At 45.5% G+C, this 20,767-nt stretch overlaps 1 protein-coding gene across 2 annotated transcripts in view; it reads left to right on the top strand.

Moving 5' to 3' along the window:
• The first annotated feature begins 7,072 nt into the window (after positions 1–7,072).
• Positions 7,073–20,767, top strand: part of TAPBP (TAP binding protein) — a 43,099-nt gene continuing 29,404 nt past the window's right edge. For both annotated transcript variants that reach the window (XR_012235911.1, XM_073598220.1), the window contains exon 1: positions 7,073–7,383. Coding sequence is in view for 1 of the 2 variants with exons in the window: in XM_073598220.1 (XP_073454321.1) it covers positions 7,335–7,383 (49 nt within the window). In the remaining variant the exon portion in view is untranslated. The remainder of the gene's footprint in view (positions 7,384–20,767) is intronic.

Raw genomic sequence — 20,767 nt, 5'->3', positions numbered from 1 at the left:
ACCCGAAACTGTGTGGTTTTATTTTTTTCTGAGCATTAAAGTAAAACTATGGGCAAGATTAAGTATTACATACAGTATATAAACTAAAAAAACACTCCAGAATAAAAGCATTTCCTATACAGGATACTATCATTACTGGCATTAGCTACATTCAGTTACCAGAATACAATATTTTTCTGCTATAGTCAACCTTTAAAGCAAACATTCACGACAATTAAAAAAAAAAAAAACACACAATATTTTGTACTTTTTGCTATAATAAATATCCCCATTTTTTTTTAAAGCAAATGTTTTCTCAGTTTAGGCCGATATGTATTCTTCTACATATTTTTGGCAATAAAAATCGTAATAAGCGTATATTGATTGGTTTGGGAAAAAGTTATAGCGTCTACAAAATAGGGGATAGATTTATAGCATTTTTATTATTATTTATTTTTTTTACTAGTAATGGCGGTGATCTGCGTTTTTTTATCGTGACTGCAACCTTATGGCGCACACATCAGACAATTTTGACACATTTTTGGGACCATTGGCATTAATACAGCGATCAGTGCTATAAAAATGTATTGATTACTGTAAAAATGTCACTGGCAGTGAAGGGGTTAACACTAACTTCAAGGGGTTAAATGTGTTACCTAGTGTGTGTTCTAACTGAAGGGGGAGGGGACAACTTTGTATGAACAGACAATCTGTCACTTCTCCCCTCAGAGAGGGAGCGAGCGATCGCGGGAGCCCGGCGGTCATCGAAACCAGCGGGCACTCGCATCGGCTGCGGGCTCCCCTAGTGGCCACCAGAAGGAGCGGCGTAACATGACGGCGATCCGCCTGCCCGTGCAGTACAACTGCGGCGGCTGGTTGGGAATAGGTTAAGCAAACTGAACAATGGCACGTACGTGCTGTTGCTTCAGTTAGACCGAGCCGTTACCGGCGGCTCCCGCGTGCATGCGCGGGAGTGACATCATCGCGGCTCTGGCCAATCACAGCGCCGGAGATGCGATACCCAGAAGTAACCCCTGAGAGCAATGTTGGCCGCTGGAGCGGTGAACGAGGACCACTGAAGGGGCTTTGATCTCAGGTAAGTAATTCATAATGAGCTAGTATGCTATGCATACTAGCTCATTATGCCTTTGTCTTAGGATTTTTTTTTTTTTTTTTTTTTTTCTTTTAGGGCTTACAACCACTTTAAAATTTCATCTAACTGCACTTCCTGCTGTAGGGTGACAACAACTCTCTGTCCCCACTTTTCAAATGCTCTCCAGTGTTGTCACCAGGCTTTTTAGGGAGGCTACAGGTGGCAGTTTCAACATACATTGCACAGGCGTGGTCCACTGTTGTCATCATCAGGAATCCCCCCTGAGAAATGCCATGCAGCCATCACTGGAGTGCGCGTAGAGAGGATGTGGCTCCAAAGAGGCTGCAGATCAGCAACATTGAACTGTTACAAAGGATAAAAAAAGGTGAAAATAAGTATTTTATTAAAAAAAAAAAAAAAAGTTAAATGTACAGTGGGGACGGAAAGTATTCAGACCCCCTTAAATTTTTCACTCTTTCTTATATTGCAGCCATTTGCTAAAATCATTTAAGTTCATTTTTTTCCCTCATAAGGGCCCTTTCACACTGGGGCGGGGGCGGTGTCGGCGGTAAAACGCCGCTATTGTAAGCGGCGCTTTACCGTCGGTATTCAGCTGCTAGCGGGACGGGTTTACCCCCCCGCTAGCGGTCGAGAAAGGGTTAAAAACCACCGCAAAGCGCCTCCGATGCTGCTAGCAGGACTTTTTTTCCCGTCCTGCTAGCACACCGCTCCAGTGTGAAGTCGGGGCTTTCACACTGGAGAGACAGCAGCGGCTGTTTCGGGTCGGTTTGCAGGCGCTATTATTAGCACAATAGCGCCTGCAAACCGCCCCAGTGTGAAAGAGCCCTTAATGTACACACAGCACCCCATATTGACAGAAAAACACAGAATTGTTGACATTTTTTGCAGATTTATTAAAAAAGAAAAACTGAAATATCACATGGTCCTAAGTATTCAGACCCTTTGTTGTGACACTCATATTTAATTCAGGTTCTGTCCATTTCTTCTGATCATCCTTGAGATGGTTCTACATCTTCATCTGAGTCCAGCTGTGTTTGATTATACTGATTGGACTTGATTAGGAAAGCCACACACCTGTCTATATAAGACCTTACAGCTCACAGTGCATGTCAGAGCAAATGAGAATCATGAGGTCAAAGGAACTTCCTGAAGAGCTCAGAGACAGAATTGTGGCAAGGCACAGATCTGGCCGAGGTTACAAAAAAATGTCTGCTGCACTTAAGGTTTCTAAGAGCACAGTGACCTTCATAATCCTTAATTGGAAGACGTTTGGGAGGACCAGAACCCTTCCTAGAGCTGGCCTTCCGGCCAAACTGAGCTATCGGGGGAGAAGAGCCTTGGTGAGAGAGGTAAAGAAGAACCCAAAGATCACTGTGGCTGAGCTCCAGAGATGCAGTGGGGAGATGGGAGAAAGTTGTAGAAAGTCAACCATCACTGCAGCCCTCCACCAGTCGGGGCTTTATGGCAGAGTGGGCCGACGGAAGCCTCTCCTCAGTGCAAGATACATGAAAGCCCGCAAGGAGTTTGCTAAAAAACACACCTGAAGGACTCCAAGATGGTGAGAAATAAGATTCTCTGGTCTGACGAGAGTAAGATAGAACTTTTTGGCCTTAATTTTAAGCGGTATGTGTGGAGAAAACCAGACACTGCTCATCACCTGTCCAATACAGTCCCAACAGTGAAGCATGGTGGTGGCAGCATCATGCTGTGGGGGTGTTTTTCAGCTGCAGGGACAGGACGACTGGTTGCAATAGAGGGAAAGATGAATGCGGTCAAGTATAGGGATATCCTGGATGAAAACCTTCTCCAGAGTGCTCAGGACCTCAGACTGGGCTGAAGGTTTACCTTCCAACAAGACAATGGCCCTAAGCACACAACTAAAATAACGAAGGAGTGACTTCACAACAACTCCGTGACTGTTCTTGAATGGCCCAGCCAGAGCCCTGACTTAAACCCAATCGAGCATCTCTGGAGAGACCTAAAAATGGCCGTCCACCAACGTTTACCATCCAAACTGACAGAACTGGAGAGGATCTGCAAGGAGGAATGGCAGAGGATCCCCAAATCCAGGTGTGAAAAACTTGTTGCATCTTTCCCAAAAAGACTCATGGCTGTATTAGATCAAAAGTTTTTCTTTTTTAATAAATCTGCAAAAATATCAACAATTCTGTGTTTTTCTGTCAATATGGGGTGCTGTGTGTACATTAATGAGGGAAAAAAAATTAACTTAGATGATTTTAGCAAATGGCTGCAATATAACAAAGAGTGAAAAATTTAAGGGGGTCTGAATACTTTCCGTCCTCATTGTATATAATAGACAGTGCTTCATCAAATTAAATGTCATTGAATTAGAGCTTATTTCTACTTTTACCAGTAGCTGGCTGTATGGCCTGATTTCACACCCGTGAGCAGTAACTGTATTTTTCAGAATCACTGGTTAGCTTCCTGTCTTTTCACCATCTGTGCCAACTGTACACCTGCCAGAAAGTGCTCACAGCTGCATAACAGTAGTTATAAAACTTTATCAGAGGTAGTGTGAGATATATTGCATCCAGGAAAGTATTCACAGCACTTCGCTTTTTCCACATTTTGTTATGTTACAGCCTTATTCCAAAATGTATTAAATTCATTATTTTCTTCACAGTTCTACAAACATTACCCCATAGTGACAATGTGAAAGAAGTTTGTTTCAAATCTTTGAAAATTTATTAAAAATAAAAAAGGAAAAAAATCCCATGTAGATACAGTAAGTATGAACAGTCTTTGCTCAATACTTTGTTGAAGCACCTTTGGCACCAATTGCAGCCTCAAGTCTTTTTGAGTATGATGCTACAAGCTTGGCACACCTATTTTTGGGTAGTTTCTCCCATTCTTCTTTGCAGGACCTCTCAATCTCCATCAGGTTGGATGGGTAGCGTTGGTGCTGGTTGGTTGGTGCATCTAGTTCTGGGCAGAGTCCTCAACGTTCTCATGATCATTGAAACTCCACAAGGTGAGATCCTTCATAGAGCCCCACACTGAGGGAGATTGACCGTTATTTTGTGTCTCTTCCATTTGCGAATAATCGCACCAACTATTGTCACCCTCTCACCAAGCTGCTTGGCGATGGTCTTGTAGCCCATTCCAGCCTTTTGTAGGTCTATAATCCTGTCCCTCACATCCTTGGACATCTCTGGCCTATAGCAGATTGACGGCCAGACGGGCCTTTCATCTTTCTGAGTGGACGTGATATAACATCCTCTCAGAAGGGGCTGCGCAGCAGCGAGATCTGTCACTTGCTATGTTCACAGTTAAAATTAAAAATGAAAGTTTTGCCTATAGTTCCACTTTACTTTTTTTCAGCAAATTGAGCCACTGTAGCTCTTCTTAGGATTGGACTACACGGGCCAGCCTTCGCTCCTCACATGCATCAGTGAGCCTTGGCTGCCCATGACCCTGTCACCGATTCACTGGTTTTCCTTTCTTGGACCACTTTTGGTAGGTCCTGAGCACTGCAGACCAGGAACATCCCACAAGAGCCGCTGTTTTGGAGTTGCTCTGACCCAGTCATCTATCCATTACAATTTGCATAGCTCCCAACTGTCCCTGATTTTGAGGGACTGTCCCTGATTTGGAGCAATGTCCCTCTGTCCCTCATTCCTCCTCATTTGTCCCTTATTTTGGTCTAATCTATATTAAGGTGACCAGATTTTTAAAATGAAATCTGGGGACATATTTTTCTTTTTACTAGTAATGGCGGCGATCAGCGACTCATAGCGGGACTGCGATATTGCATCGGACACTAACTGACACTTTGTGGCAACTGGTGACACTAATACAGTGATCAGTGCTAAAAGTATGCACTGTCACTGTACTAATGACACTGGCTGGGACGGGGAATAACATCTAGGGCAATCAAAGGGTTAAATGCGTACCTAACAAGTGTTTTTTTTCACTGCGGGGGGAGGTGCTTTTACTAAGGAAAGGCATAGATCCCTGTACCTGCTTTGCAGGAACACAGGATCAGTGTCTTCCATACTGACAGAACGGTGATCTGCCTTTTTTACATAGGCAGACCACAGTTCTGCCTTTGAACATAAAGATTAGTGGATACCGGGGGACATCGAGTCCGCCGGAGCCGCTGATTGGCTCCCATACCCAGAAATGCAGGATCATTTATATACGTGATCCTGCGCAGCGCAACCGCCCTGTAGCAGTAAATCTGCTATCAGGCGATCAGCAACTCATCAGCGTTATGATAACTCACAGGCAGACATCCCCGGTTTTGGGGACAGTCCCCAGATTGAGGACAATAAGTTAATAAAATCAGCACCCAGCAGCCATGGTATGTAACATACTGTGACAGATCCAGCCAGAGCCATGATATAGTGCCCGCTGCCTGTGAGTTATGATACCATCCATTATTCCAGACAGACAAAGTGTAATGTAGTCTATTCCCAGACACCCCCAAAGCACACCTGTGTTGAAGCCTTGAATGCACTGGCAGCCCCACGATCGGAGATAAACAGGCAGGAGGCTGGCCGGGACTTGAGCCAAGGCAGAAGAACATGCGAGCGGAGCTGAATGGGCATGCACCCGAAACTGAAGAAATGGTCCCTCCGCTCCGACCAGCACATGATCATCAGAAAGGGGCACAGATAATGGAAAAAATACACCTAAGCTAGTAGGTGCGGTGGAGCGGGGGTGTGCAATTCAGATTTTTTTTTTTATTCTGCACTGACTGTCTTTGAAATTGCCCCAGCCCCTGTTCAAATCCCATCTGGGGACAAAACCTGGGACAGACTTGATCCGGGGACTGTCCCCGGAAACCGGGGATGTCTGGTCACCCTAATCTATATAGATGTATAAAAAATGCACTTTTTATCTATCAAAAAGTGTTTTCTAGCACAATTCTCCTTTAAGGGGGTGTGGCAAGGGGTGTGTCCTATGCCTGCCTACTTATGCTGATAGGTGTCCCACATTCCCATCTCAAAAAGTTGGGAGGTATGCAATTTGGCCCTTGTCAAAGTCACTCAAATCCTTATGCCGTGTACACACGAGCGGACTTTACGGCAGACTTTGCCCGGCGGACGGGATTTTGTTGGACAATTCGATTGTGTGTGGGCTCCAGCGGACTTTGCTCAAAAGTTGGACGGACTAATGCCGCGTACACACGAGCGGACTTTACGGCAGACTTTGCCCAAAAGTTGGACGGACTAATGCCGCGTACACACGAGCGGACTTTACGGCAGACTTTGCCCAAAAGTTGGACGGACTAATGCCGCGTACACACGAGCGGACTTTACGGTAGACTTTGCCCGGCGGACGGGATTTCGTCGGACAATTCGATCGTGTGTGGGCTCCAGCAGACTTTGTTTGCTCAAAAGTTGGACGGACTTAGATTTGAAACATGTTTTAAATCAATCCGTCGAACTCAAGTCCGGTCGAAAAGTCCGCTCGTCTGTATGCTAGTTCGACGGACAAAAAGCCACGCTAGGGCAGCTATTGGCTACTGGCTATGAACTTCCTTGTTTTAGTCCGGTCCTACGTCATCACGTACCAATTCGACAGACTTTGGTGGATTGTGTGTAGGCAAGTCTGTTCATTCAGAAAGTCCGTCGAAAAGTCCGCCGGGCAAAGTCTGCCGTAAAGTCCGACCGTGTGTACGCGGCATTACACTTGCCTATTTTCTCTTGCTTTCAACACTTCCAGGACAACATGTTCACTTGCTACCTAATATATCCCACCCACTTTCAGATGCCATAGTAAGAAGATAATCAATGTTATTCACTTTACCTGTCAGTGCTCATAATGTTATGGCTGATCGGTGTATATTATTGCAATGAAATGCATGTGCTTTACTGCAGAAAAACATTAGCAGGCCCTCCAGGGCTTGCTGGGATTTGTAGTCCACCTGCGCGTCAGCCACGTCTCCCCTGGAGGCTCAGCCTTGCACAGAGGCGGTTGGCTGCATATTGTCATATACAGTAATCTGCCAACTTTCAGGAAAGTGAAAGTGAAAGAGCCTTAGACACAGGTCTTCATCACACTGAGCAGAGGAGCTGTGAGCAGAGGGGCAGAGAGGGGTAAATCTTATACTAGAGGGGGGGGTGAGGAGACACAGCGAGGGGTAAATGTTGTATTAGAGGGGGTGAGGACACGCAGCGAGGGGCAGAGGGACGTTCATTTGCTGCGATCTCCCTGGAAAACATCTGATCTCTAGAAACCATTTATAACAGTGACATCGAGGCCTTTTGTCAGCATGATTCCCTCGACAATCTACAAATTATTATTCTTCGTTTGCCCTCTGGGTAAGTACAGTTAATTCTGTGCATGACTTCTCCTATACGTACCACCCCCCCCCTCCCTCTTCTCCTTTCCCCTTCACCGCGTTTGCGTTAGCGCGCCAAACTTAACCCCTTCATCCCCTCTTTCTGTCTCCCCCCCACCCCTCTATATACTATATCCTTGTTTTAATGTATAGATTAACGCACCTCTTCCTCCTTTTTGATCTTTTGCCCTTTTTATTAAAGGCCTGGGGACTTTCCAAGTCAGTTACTTTCATTTCGTTGGTATCCATCTTGTTTTGTCTGTTATGTATCCGTGGATACACCCGTATAGTGGAATTGATCGCGTGAGATTGAGTTATCGGATATTTATATAGTGCCAACGTTCTCTACATATATTTCTTTTTTTATTTGATATTTGTTTATTGAAGAAAAAAGGGAACAGGTAAAACATACACAGGTATTCCGATCAGTCATTTATACAATAAACAGGAGCTCACATGCTCATGGGATCCACCATATGAACAGAACACAACCAACGGCAGGGGCGGACTGACCATTGAGCCACTCGGGCACTGCCCGAGGGCCCTGGGCCACTAGGGGGCCCCATCAGGGTTGCCAGCCTCAGTAAAACCAGGGACAGTATGTATAAATCTGTGTTTTTTTTTACATCTGTCTGTGTGTACATGTATGTGTATACTGTGTGATTGTATACTGTGTGTGTGTGTATACTGTGTGGCCCCATAATTTCTGATTGCCTGGGGGCCCCATAATCTCCTATTGCCCAGGGGCCCCATGAGTTATCAGTCCGCCCCTGACCAACGGTCTCTAAGAGCGTGAAGGTGTCATAGAAAAGGGTCTACAGCCAGTGACCTGAGTAGGGGCCTGGATCTAGATGGGCATTAGAGCCAACATAGATTTTGTACTTATATTTATTTATTACAGGTACTGTAGGGGGAAAAAAGTATTTGATCCCCTGATTTTGTACGTTTGCCCACTGGCAAAGAAATGATGGGTCAATAATTTTAATTGGTAGGTTTATTTTTACAGTGAGAGACAAAATAACAACAAAAATATCCAGAAAAACGCATTTCAAAAAAATTTACAAATTGATTTGCATTTTAATGAGTGAAATAAGTATTTGACCCCTTCGCAAAGTATGACTTAGTACTTGGTGGCAAAACCCTTGTTGGCAATCACAGAGGTCAGACGTTTCTTGTAGTTGGCCACCAGGTTTGCACACATCTCAGGAGGGATTTTGTCCCTCTCCTCTTTGCAGATTAAGGTTTCGAGGCTGACGTTTGGTGACTCGAACCTTCAGCTCCCTCCACCTCTGTTTCTATGGGATTAAGGTCTGGAGACTGGCTAGGCTACTCCAGGACCTTAATGCGCTTCTTCTTTAGTCACTTCTTTGTTGCCTTGGCCGTGTGTTTTGGGTCATTGACATGCTGCAATACCCATCCACGACTAATTTCATTTTCCCTGGCTGAGGGAAGGAGGTTCTCACCCAATATTTAATGGTACATGGCCACATCTATCGTCCCTTTGATGCAGTGAAGTTGTCCTGTCCCCTTAGCAGAAAAACACCCCCAAAGCATAATGTTTCCACCTCCATGTTTGACGGTGGAGATGGTGTCCTTGGGGTCATAGGCAGCATTCCTCCTTCAAACAGGTTGAGTTGATGCTCGATTTTGGTCTCCTCTGACCACAACACTTTCTCCCAGTTCTCCTCTGAATCATTCAGATGTTCATTAGCAACCTTCAGAGGGGCCTGTACATGTGCTTTCTTTAACAGGGGGACCGTGCAGGCCCTCCAGGATTTCAGTCCTTCACGGTGTAGTGTGTTACCAATTGTTTTCTTGGTGACTATGGTTCCAACTGCCTTGACAAGATTCTCCTGTGTAGTTCTGGGATGATTCCTCACCGTTCTCATTATCATTAAAACTCCACGAGGTGAGATCTTTCATGGAGCCCCAGACCGAGGGAGATTGACAGTTTATTTTGTGTTTCATCCATTCACGAATAATTGCACCAGCTGTTGGCTATGGTCTTGTAGCCCATTCCAGCCTTGTGTAGGTCTACAATCTTGTCCCTGACATCCTTGGACAGCTCTTTGGTCTTGGCCATGATGGAGAGATTGGTATCTAAATGATTGATTGCTTCTGTGGACAGGTGTCTTTTATACAGGTAACAAGCTGAGATTAGGAGCACTCCCTTTAAGAGAGTGTTCCTAATCTCAGCTCGTTACCTGTATAGAACATGCCTGGGAGCCAGAAATCTTGCTGCTTGATAGGGGATCAAATACTTATTTCACTCATTTATAATGCAAATCATTTTATAACTTTTTTGAAATGCGTTTTTCTGGATTTTTTTTTTTTGTTCTTCTGTCTCTCACTGTTAAAATAAACCGACCATTAAAATTATAGACTGATCATTTCTTTGTCAGTGGGCAAACGTACAAATCAGCAGGGGATCAAATACTTTTTTCCCCTCACTGTATATAGCACTGTCAATTTATGCAGCACTTTACAAATATACTGTATATATTTTACATTCAAATCAGTTTCTGCCTTAGAAGCTTGCAATCTAAGGCCCTTAACTCACATTTATGCATACACATACTATGGCCATTTGACCTACCAGCATGTCTGAAGTGTGGGAGGAAACCCACGCAGGCACAGGAAGAACATGCAAACTCCAGGCAGGTAGTGCCATGGTTGGGATTCAAACTGACGATCCTAGTACTGCAAGGCTGAAGTGCTAACCACTTAGCCACTGTGCTATTGTATAGTCCAGGGGTCTCAAACTGGCGGGCCCTCCAGCTGTTGCGAAACTACAAGTCCCATGAGGCATTGCAAGGCTGACAGTTACACCTGTGACTCCCTCAGGCAGAGGCATGATGGGACTTGTAGTTCTGCAACAGCTGGAGGGCCAACCGTTTGAGACCCCTGGTATAGTGATTTTAGTTCCTGACCTCAAGGCAGAGGTGTACGTACAGGGGTCGCAGGAGTTGCCATTGCGACCTGCCCCCCCCCCCCCTCTCCAGTAGGCCGGTGTGACCTCCCTGTATGCTTGGATAGGAGGGATGCGAAGCTGGCGTCATGTAGAGGAACCGATCTCTCCATTCAGCCGCTGAATGCCCGCTTCTCCTCCTCTCCCTTTAACAGACATTCAGCGGCTGTAGGAGGGAAATGGAAGGCATCAAATCCTCTACATGCTGCTCCCGCCACCTCCCTATCCCTGTCCTGCTATCTCGGGCCCCTGTGTGTTTTACTAACCCCCCCCCCGCAGCACTGCTGGGCTCCCACCTCCTGCCCGCTGCTGGAGGGGTCTATCAGGATGGAGAGCCGGGAAATGTATCATTGACCGGCCCCTTCCTTATCTTAATAAATAGAGTTAGTGATCGCCACTGTTTTTTTTTTTTTTCATAGCTGAGGCATAGTAAACTACTATGCCTCAGCTAATGAATGAATGGGGAGCTCTGTACAGAGCTATTCCTGTTCATTCATTCTGTGCAGCTGAGGCTGCAGAGAAAGGGATTGATAAATCTGTCCTCAGTCCCTTTCTGTCTCAAAAGTGATACATCAGGGGTCTGTTTAGAGCCCTGATATTTCACCAAAGCCCCCCAACAGGGGGTCCTAAACAATATGTAAAAAATAATAAAGAATAAAATTGTAAAAAACTAAAATAAAATGGTAAAAAATAATAATAAAAAAACCAATAAAAAAAAAACAAACTACCAACGCTATTGGTGGAACTAACAGGGTCGCAAAGGTCACATTTGCAACTGGGCTCTGGCATTCCGCCAACCACGGGGGGGGGGGCAAGATCGCAGGAAGGATCCCACTGCGGGGCTGTAAAAAAAGGTTCAAACGATGGGAGTAAAGGGCCTTGGGATCAGTGGGAAGGGCCCCGGTCGGGGACCAGGGGGGCCCTTCATGGTTTCTTGCACCGGGGGGGGCCTGAAGGTTCTAGTTATGCCTCTGCCTCAAGGAGCTTACAATCTAAGTTCCCTTCTCACATACATACATACAAATACTAGGGCCAGTTTAGACAGGAGCCAATTACCCTACCACCATGTCTTTGGAGCGTAGGCGGAAAGCCACGCAAGCAGAGGGAGAACATTCAGACTCCATGCAGACGTTAACTGAACACCCTAGCGCTGCAAGGTAGAAGTGCTAACCACTTAGCTGCTGTGTATGAAGGAGATCACAGCTTCTGCTGAAATAGGACTTTTCAGAAAGTTTACAGTGAATGGTGTTTTTTTTTTTTTTTTTTGGCATGGGCGTATATACTATTACTGCTGGTGAGGAAATGATATGCCAAAGCTTTACAGATAAGAGTACATCTACTGTGCACACTTGCAAGGTGTGTAGAATCTTTCCAACAGGGGCACAGACAGTAATAAAACAATTTTTTTTCTTGTTATTTTTTAAATATAACAAAGATTGACAAATTGAGTACATACAAGGATGGTGGTACAATATTCAAATAGCAATAAAGCTAAACATATCAATTTATGAACAGGATGAGTACATAACAATGTAAAAATGTAACGAGTAGAGCAACAAATAAACCATCAAAGTATTACATCAAAAACATTAGAAAATTCCATCAGAAGGTAAAAAGTAAGCTAGTGACTATTGCTTCATTTTGCAAGAGCAGTAATAACTATTTTTAACTACTTGCCAACCGCCTCATAGCAGATTTACTGCTACAGGGCAGCCGTGTTATACAGGATCATGTACAGTATCTCACAAAAGTAAGTACACCCCTCACATTTTTGTAAGTATTTTATTCTATCTTTTCATGTGACAACACTGAAGAAATGACACTTTGATACAATGTAAAGTATTGTAAAGCACTGCGTAAACTGTTGGTGCTATATAAATCTCGTATAATAATAATAAAGTAGTGAGTGTACAGCTTGTATAAGTGAAAATTTGCTGTCCCCTCAAAATAACTCAACACACAGCCATTAATGTCTAAACCGCTGGCAACAAAAGTCCTAATTGGGCCCAATTAGCCATTTTCCTTCCCCGCCGTCATGTAGCTTGTTAGTGTTACAAGGTCTCAGGTGTGAATGGGGAGCAGGTGTGTTAAATTTGGTGTTATCGCTCTCACTCTCTCATACTGGTCACTGGAAGTTCAACATGGCACCTCATGGCAAAGAACTCTTTGAGGATCTGAAAAAAATAATTGTTGCTCTACATAAAGATGACCTAGGTCAGTGATGGTGAACCCTGGCACCCCAGATGTTTTGGAACTACATTTCCCATGATGCTCAGCTACACTGCAGAGTGCATGAGCATCATGGGAAATGTAGTTCCAAAACATCTGGGGTGTCAAGGTTCGCCATCACTGGCATAGGCTATAAGAAGATTGCCAAGACCCTGAAACTGAGCTGCAGCACGGTGGCCAAGATCATACAGCGGTTTAACAGGACAGGTTCCACTCAGAACAGGCCGTGCCATGGTGGACCAAATAAGTTGAGTGCACGTGCTCAGCGTCATATCCAGAGGATGTCTTTGGGAAATAGAAGTATGAGTGTTGCCAGCATTGCTGCAAAGGTTGAAGGGGTGGGGGGTCAGCCTGTCAGTGCTCAGACCATACGCCGCACACTGCATCAAATTGGTCTGCATAGCTGTCGTCCCAGAAGGAAGTCTCTTCTAAAGATGATGCACAAGAAAGCCCACAAACAGTTTGCTGAAGACAAGCAGACTAAGGACATTGATTACTGGAACCATGTCCTGTGGTCTGATGAGACCAAGATAAACTTATTTGGTTCAGATGGTGTGAAGCGTGTGTGGCGGCAACCAGGTGTGGAGTACAAAGACAAGTATGTCTTGCCTACAGTCAAGCATGGTGGTGGGAGTGTCATGGTCTGGGGCTGCATGGGTGCTCCCGGCACTGGGGAGCTACAGATCATTGAGGGAACCATGAATGCCAACATGTACTGTGACATACTGAAGCAGAGCATGATCCCCTCCCTTCAGAGACTGGGCCGCAGGGCAGTATTCCAACATGATAACGACCCCAAACCCACCTCCAAGACGCTCACTGCCTTGCTAAAGAAGCTGAGGGTAAAGGTGATGGACTGGCCAAGCATGTCTCCAGACCTAAACCCTATTGAGCATCTGTGGAGCATCCTTCAAATGGAAGGTGGAGGAGCGCAAAGTCTCTAACATCCACCAGCTCCGTGATGTCATCATGGAGGAGTGGAAGAGGACTCCAGTGGTAACCTGTGAAGCTCTGGTGAACTCCATGCCCAGGAGGGTTAAGGCAGTGCTGGAAAATAATGGTGGCCACACAAAATATTGACACCTTGCGCCCAATTTGGACATTTTCACTTAGGGGTGTACTCACTTTTGTTGCCAGCGGTTTAGACATTAATGGCTGTGTGTTGAGTTATTTTGAGGGGACAGCAAATTTACACTGTTATACAAGCTGTACACTCACTACTTTACATTGTAGCAAAGTGTCATTTCTTCAGTGTTGTCACATGAAAAGATAGAATAAAATATTCACAAAAATGTGGGGGGTGTACTCACTTTTGTGAGATACTGTGTATACACATGATTCTGCACTTCCGGGGCACTGATTTTACACAGCAGGAGCCGATCAGCGGGTTCCAATCTCTGCTGGCACCCGCTGATCGTTCGGTACACTGACAGAATGCCAGTCTGCCTATGTAAACAAGGCAGATTGACGTTCTGTAAGTAGAAACACCAATCCATGCCTTCCACTAGTAAAAGCACCTCCCCCACTACACTGAAACATTAGCTAGGCACACAGTTAACCCTTTAATCACCCTTCATGTTAACCCCTTCCCAGCCAGTGTCAGTAATACAGTGACAGTTCATATTTTTAGCACTGATCACTGTAATAATGTCACTGGTCCTCAAAAAAGTTTCACTTAGGCTCGGTTCACACATGGGGCGGCACGACTTGCAGGTCGCCTCACCGAGGCGACCTGCACACGACTGCCACGGCGACTTGCAAAACGACTTCTGTATAGAAGTCAATGCAAGTCGCCTCAAGTCGCCCCAAAAGACTTGCGTCGCTCCGATTAGAACGGTTCCATTGTACAGAACGGGACGCTACTTGTCAGGCGACTAGGTCGCCTGACAACTCGTCCTAGTGTGAACCGAGCCTAAGTGTTCGATTCGTCCACTGCAATATCACAGTCTCGCTATAAGTCACTGATCACCGCCATTACTAGTACAAAATTTAAAAAAAAATAAACAAAAATATCCTATAGTTTGTAGATGCTCGAACTTTTGCGCAAACCAATCAATATACACTTATTGGGATTTTTTTTTACCAAAGATATGTAGCAGAATACATTTTGGCCAAAATTGATGAAGAAATTCGATTTTTTTTACATTTTTTTTTTATTGGATGTGTTTTAGAGCAGAAAGTTTTTTTTTCAAAATTATCGATGTTTATAGTGCAAAAAATAAAAAACGCAGAGATGATCAAATACCACCAAAAGAAAGCTCTATTTGTGGGAAAAAAAGAACATCAATTTTATTTGGGTACAGCGTTGCATGACCGCGCAATTGTCAGTCAAAGTAACGCAGTGCCATACCGCAAAAAAGAAAGGAAGAGGGGTAAATCTTTCGGAGGTGAAGTGGTTAAAATAGTAGAACGAGAGAGAACTTCTGTCAGATATCTATAGCTGTGTGTCCCCATAAGAGAGATTTTTCTTACTTCCTGTTTGGTCACAGTAAATAGAAATGGTCAGGGTTGGTATTGCTGGCCTTGCTAAAACTGCTAGTTGCTTGGTTGTTTTAATGGAAGCCAGTGATACCAAGGGGTGGGTCATCTAAGATCAAATAGCGCTTGATGTTGGTTCATTTATAAACAGTACTTCATACTTTAGATTGTGGAAGGGTTAGAAGCCTTGTCGTGTTATTGCTGTTTGTTAGCTAGAGTCACCCTCTCTATTGGTTCTGGTGACTATTGGGCACTGGTACAAAAAATGCTGGAAAATCCCAAATTTTACAGGGAGTCACTAGAACAAGAGTTGAGAGTATATCTTATAAGAGCTAAAAATATTCCTGTGACAGCGGTCTAATATTGGAATTCCCCTCACTTTGGAGAGGATTTCTGTCACTTTTGTATTTCAGCACAGGAAATGAAGAGAAAAACCTTCCTAATGGGACACAGACACGAAAAAAAACAACATCAACTGAACTTTTAGTTTAACCACTTACAGACCGGAAGATTTTCCCCTTAACGACCAGGCCATTTTTTGCGATTCGGCACTGCGTCGCTTTAACTGACAATTGCGCGGTCGTGCGACGTTGCACCCAAACAAAATTGATGTCCTTTTTTTCCCACAAATAGAGCTTTGTTTTGGTGGTATTTGATCACCTCTGCAGTTTTGACTTTTTGCGCTATAAACAAAAAAAGAGCGACAATTAAAAAAAAAATATATTTTTTTTTTTACTTTTTGCTATAATAAATATCCAAAAAAATATATAAAAAAATACATTTCTTTATCAGTTTAGGCCAATATATATTCTTCTACATATTTTTGGTTAAAAAAAATCGCAATAAGCGTATATTGATTGGTTTGCGCAAAAGTTATAGCATTTAAAAAATAGGGGATAGTTTTATGGTATTTTTATTATTAATTTTTTTTTTTTTTACTAGTAATGGCGGCGATCAGCGATTTTTATTGTGACTGCGACATTATGGCGGACACATCGGACACATCGGACATTTTTGACACATTTTTGGGACCATTGTCATTTATACAGCAATCAGTGCTGTGCGCAAATGTTATAGTGTCTAGAAAATAGGGGATAGGTTTATGGCATTTTTTTTTTAACTAGTAATGGCGACAGTCTGCGATTTTTAGCGGGACTGCGACATTACGTTGGACAGATCGGACACTTTTGACACTTTTTTGTGACCAGTGACAATTATACAGCGATCAGTGCTATAAAAATGCACTGATTACTGCGTAAATGTCACTGGTAGTGAAGGGGTTAACACTAGGGGGCGATCAAGGGGTTAACTGCGTTCCCTCATGTATGTTTCTAACTGTGGGGGGAGGGGACTGACTGGAGGAGGAGAGGGATCGCTGTTCCTGATCACTAGGAACAGCAGATCTGTCTCTCTTCCCCTGTCAGAACGGGGATCTGTGTGTTTAAACACACAGATCCCCGTTCTGGATCTCATGATCGTGGGTGGCCAGCGGACATCGTGGCACTGAGTCTCCCTGTCGTGCAGCGGGCACGTGCGCGTGTCTGCATCACCCTTAAAGGTGCAGACGTACACCTATGGCGATTTGCGGGATCGTGCTGACCTGCCACAGTATAATGATGGCGGCTGGTCGGCAAGTGGTTAAAACAGAGAGCAGGGTGGCTGACAGAGAGGAGGGGGGCTGACAGAAAGGAGGAGGGCTGACGGAGAGGAGGGGGCTGAAAGCGAGGAGGGGGGCTGACAGAGAGGAGGGGGGCTGACAGAGGAGGGGGGCTGACAGCGAGGAAAGGGGCTGACAGCGAGGAGGGGGGCTGACAGAGAGGAGGGGGGCTGACAGCGAGGAGGGGGGCTGACAGAGAGGAGGGGGGCTGACAGAGAGGAGGGGGGCTGACAGCGAGGAAAGGGGCTAATAGAGAGGAGGGTGGCTGACAGAAAGGAGGAGGGCTGACGGAGAGGAGGGGGGCTGACAGAGAGGAGGGGGGCTGACAGAGAGGAGGGGGGCTGACAGCGAGGAAAGGGGCTGACAGCGAGGAGGGGGGCTGACAGAGAGGAGGGGGGCTGACAGAGAGGAAAGGGGCTGATAGCGAGGAGGGGGGCTGACAGAGAGGAGGGGGGCTGACAGGAGGGGGGCTGACAGCGAGGAAAGGGGCTGATAGAGAGGAGGGGGGCTGACAGAGAAGAGGGGGGCTGACAGCGAGGAAAGGGGCTGACAGCGAGGAAAGGGGCTGACAGCGAGGAGGGGGGCTGACAGCGAGGAAAGGGGCTGACAGCGAGGAGGGGGGCTGACAGAGAGGAGGGGGGCTGACAGGAGGGGGGCTGACAGAGAGGAGGGAGGCTGACAGAGAGGAGGGAGGCTGACAGCGAGGAGGGGGCTGACAGAGAGGAGAGAGGCTGACAAGGAGGAGGGGGGCTGACAGAGAGGAGGGGCGGCTGACAGAGAGGAGGGGGGCTGACAGCGAGGAGGGGGGCTGACAGTGAGGAAGGGGAGCTGACAGAGAAGAGGGGGGGCTGACAGAGAGGATTGGGGCTGACAGAGAGGAAGGGGGGCTGACAGAGGGGAGGGAGGCTGACAGAGAGGAGGGGGGCTGACAGAGAGGAGGGGGGCTGACAGAGAGGAGGGGGGCTGACAGCGAGGAGGGGGGCTGACAGTGAGGAAGGGGAGCTGACAGAGAGGAGGGGGGGCTGACAGAGAAGAGGGGGGCTGACAGACAGGAGGGGGCTGACAGAGAGGAGGGGGGCTGACAGACAGGAGGGGGGCTGACAGAGAGGAGGGGGCTGACAGAGAGGAGGAGGCTGACAGAGAGGAAGGGGGCTGACAGACAGGAGGGGGGCTGACAGAGGAGGGTGGCTGCGATAGTACCTTTGGGTTCCCGCTGTGCGGAGGAGGTCACCTCAATATCTTGTCTCCCCAGCTGTGGTGGAGCAGGAAGAGGGCGAGGCTTCATGAGGTGAGGAGCTCTTACACAGATAAGTGTAGGAGAGGAGCTACACCAACTAGAGACCCGGACCGTGATATGGAGCAGAGAGGCGCACAGCCGCCACTGGCCACATAGTAAACACAGAGCTACGGGGAGGAGGAGGGGACAAACCTGGACACAGAAGCGCTGGATATATGTTGTGCCAGAGTTTCCAGGGGACAGAAACCCAGGCACAAGTTAACAAACCCATGCTGTCCTGGTCAATCCCGTACAGGTGGCAACCCTACATTGCACGGTTCCCCATGCCCGCTCTGTATCCCAGGCCCCTAAAGGCCCTAATCAGACCAATTCTATCCCCTTCCAAACCAAGATCAACGAAGAACTCAAGCTTTGGAAACCACCAACCCTATGATGGTTTAATACCCCAAAATGGCCAAATTGCCACAGGTACTATTCTCCCTATAGGAAATTCCTGTCAAAGTCTTCTAATGCCCCGTAAACACGATAGGATTTTCCGACAACAAATGTTGGATGTGAGCTTGTTGGCGGAAAGTCTGACTGTGTGTACGCTCCATAGAACAATTGTTGTCGGACTTTCCACCAACAAATGGCTAGCAGGTTCTCAAATTTTCCGCCAACAAATGTTTGTTGTCGGATTTTCCAATCGTGTGTACACAAGTCCGTCGGACAAATGTCCAAAGTGCTCGGAATCACGCATCACTATTGAACTTCCTTTTTATCGGCTTGCCGTATGTCTTGTACTTACTATGTTCGTAATTGTTGGCCAACATTTCTGTGACCGTGTGTATGCAAGACAAGTTGGAGCCAACAACCTTCGAACAAAAATCCACGGTTTTGTTATCGGAAAGTCCGATTGTGTGTACGAGGCATTAGCTCTTTATATCATTTATATCATTTTATAAGTCTTCAGAATCAAACTCAACACTCCAAAGCCCCGTACACACAATCGGATTTTCTGACAACAAATGTTGGATGTGAGGTTGTGTTGTTGGCGGACAATCCGACCGTGTGTAGGCTCCATTGGACATTTGTTGTCAGACTTTCCGCCAACAAAATGTTGGTTAGCATGTTCTCAAATTTTCCACGGACATATGTGTGTTGTCTTTAAATGAATCACGTGGTTGCAAAAAGTAATTGGTGAACATGTTGGGAATTTAATGATTGCCATAGAATACAAGCAGAATATAAAATGTAGAAACACGATAGAATAATACATGGATAGTACAGTTCATATTAGTTACAACATGAATATCATAAAAAATGGCAAGCAACCAATCTTCCAAAATTCACCAGAATGAATTGAGTAAAAGCATAATATATTGTAATGCCTGCAAAGCCTCGGGCCTCTCGGATCAATGAATAAAAATTGGCAGATGGCTGATAAAACAATGTAAGTATTGATAGGTGACAGTATGAATGGCAGGTCAACGCGTTTCGTGGCTAGAAGGCCAGTAGTCAGGAGCCAGCACTTGATATATCTGGAGGTAAAAATAATATGGATTGGAGTATATTATTAATTGCACATACGAATGGGGGGTGAAGGTATAGCCCCCGTATCGATTGCAGATAAACTTACTCGAGTTCACATGATGGTGCCGAACCTCACGAGCCATCCGCTTGCTGTCCCCCCCAGGAGCCGCGGCGGGCAATTCAGCGGGGGCACCCCGGGGGCCACGAACAGGGCGGGCATGGGACCAAGGTGACCTGTGTGTGTAAAATGGAGGGTGAACCATGATTCACAGTAGAGAGATGATGTGAAGAGGAAGGAGGAGTGTGTGAGAGAGTAGTACTGGGGAAGTGAACATCAGAGTGTGAAAGAAATAGGAAGAGTGAGCAGAATGAGTGACCACCAGTGTGTGAGAAAATAAACTGGATAGATACCTGTGATGGAGAACGGAGGCCATACCTTCATCTAAAGTCCCTTAAAACTAGTCCTATAACTATATGTGTGTTGTCGAATTTTCCGAGCGTGTGTACACAAGTCCGTCAGACAAAAGTCCAAAGTACAAACACGCATGCTCGGAAGCAAGGAGGAGCCGGAATCGGTCGGTCTTGTAAACTAGCATTCGTAATGGAGAATTACCATTCATGACGTGGCAAATTATGAAATCTCCAAATGCAGCGCACAAGTCTCTTCTTCTTTAATGGGATAATAATGAAGCTGCTTTGCTGGTGATACTGATGGAGTTATTGCAAACAAATTTTCAAAGGCTTTTTTTTTTCTAGTGATATCAAGAATAATATTATTATGTTTTTTTTTTTTTTTTTATTTGTGCAAGTTACCACAACACCATTATCCTGTAGTTATTAAGATCAAAGATACAACTATGTTGGTGTCCCTTGTTAATTTTACATTGTATTTTTTAAAATGTAACTGCCGACTACCAAACTGTCATTTGAAGTAAAACACATAGCCATGAACGGCCGTTCAGAAACTAACTGAAAAGCACGAAATGAAAAGCGATAAATGAAAAACAAAAGCTTGAATCAACACTCACCAAACTTCTACTAACACGAAATTAGCAGAAGGAGCCCAAAGGGTGGTGCTAAAGAGCTGAAAAATCACGTAGTACGTCACTACGTTCGTAATTGTTGGCCAACATTTGTGTGACCATGTGTATGCAAGACAAGTTTGAGCCAACGCCCTTCGAACAAAATTCCACGGTTTTGCTGGCGGAAAGAAGAAGCATAGGAGCTCCAGATAGAATCTTATAGCATAAAGCTATCTGCCTCACCCAAATAGTAGACTAGTG

The sequence above is a fragment of the Aquarana catesbeiana genome, linkage group LG09 (genome assembly GCF_042186555.1).
Source record: "Aquarana catesbeiana isolate 2022-GZ linkage group LG09, ASM4218655v1, whole genome shotgun sequence".
Classification (NCBI taxonomy): Eukaryota; Metazoa; Chordata; class Amphibia; order Anura; family Ranidae; genus Aquarana; species Aquarana catesbeiana.
Note: the sequence above shows the minus strand (reverse complement) of the source record. Positions and strands in the feature narration are given on the sequence as shown.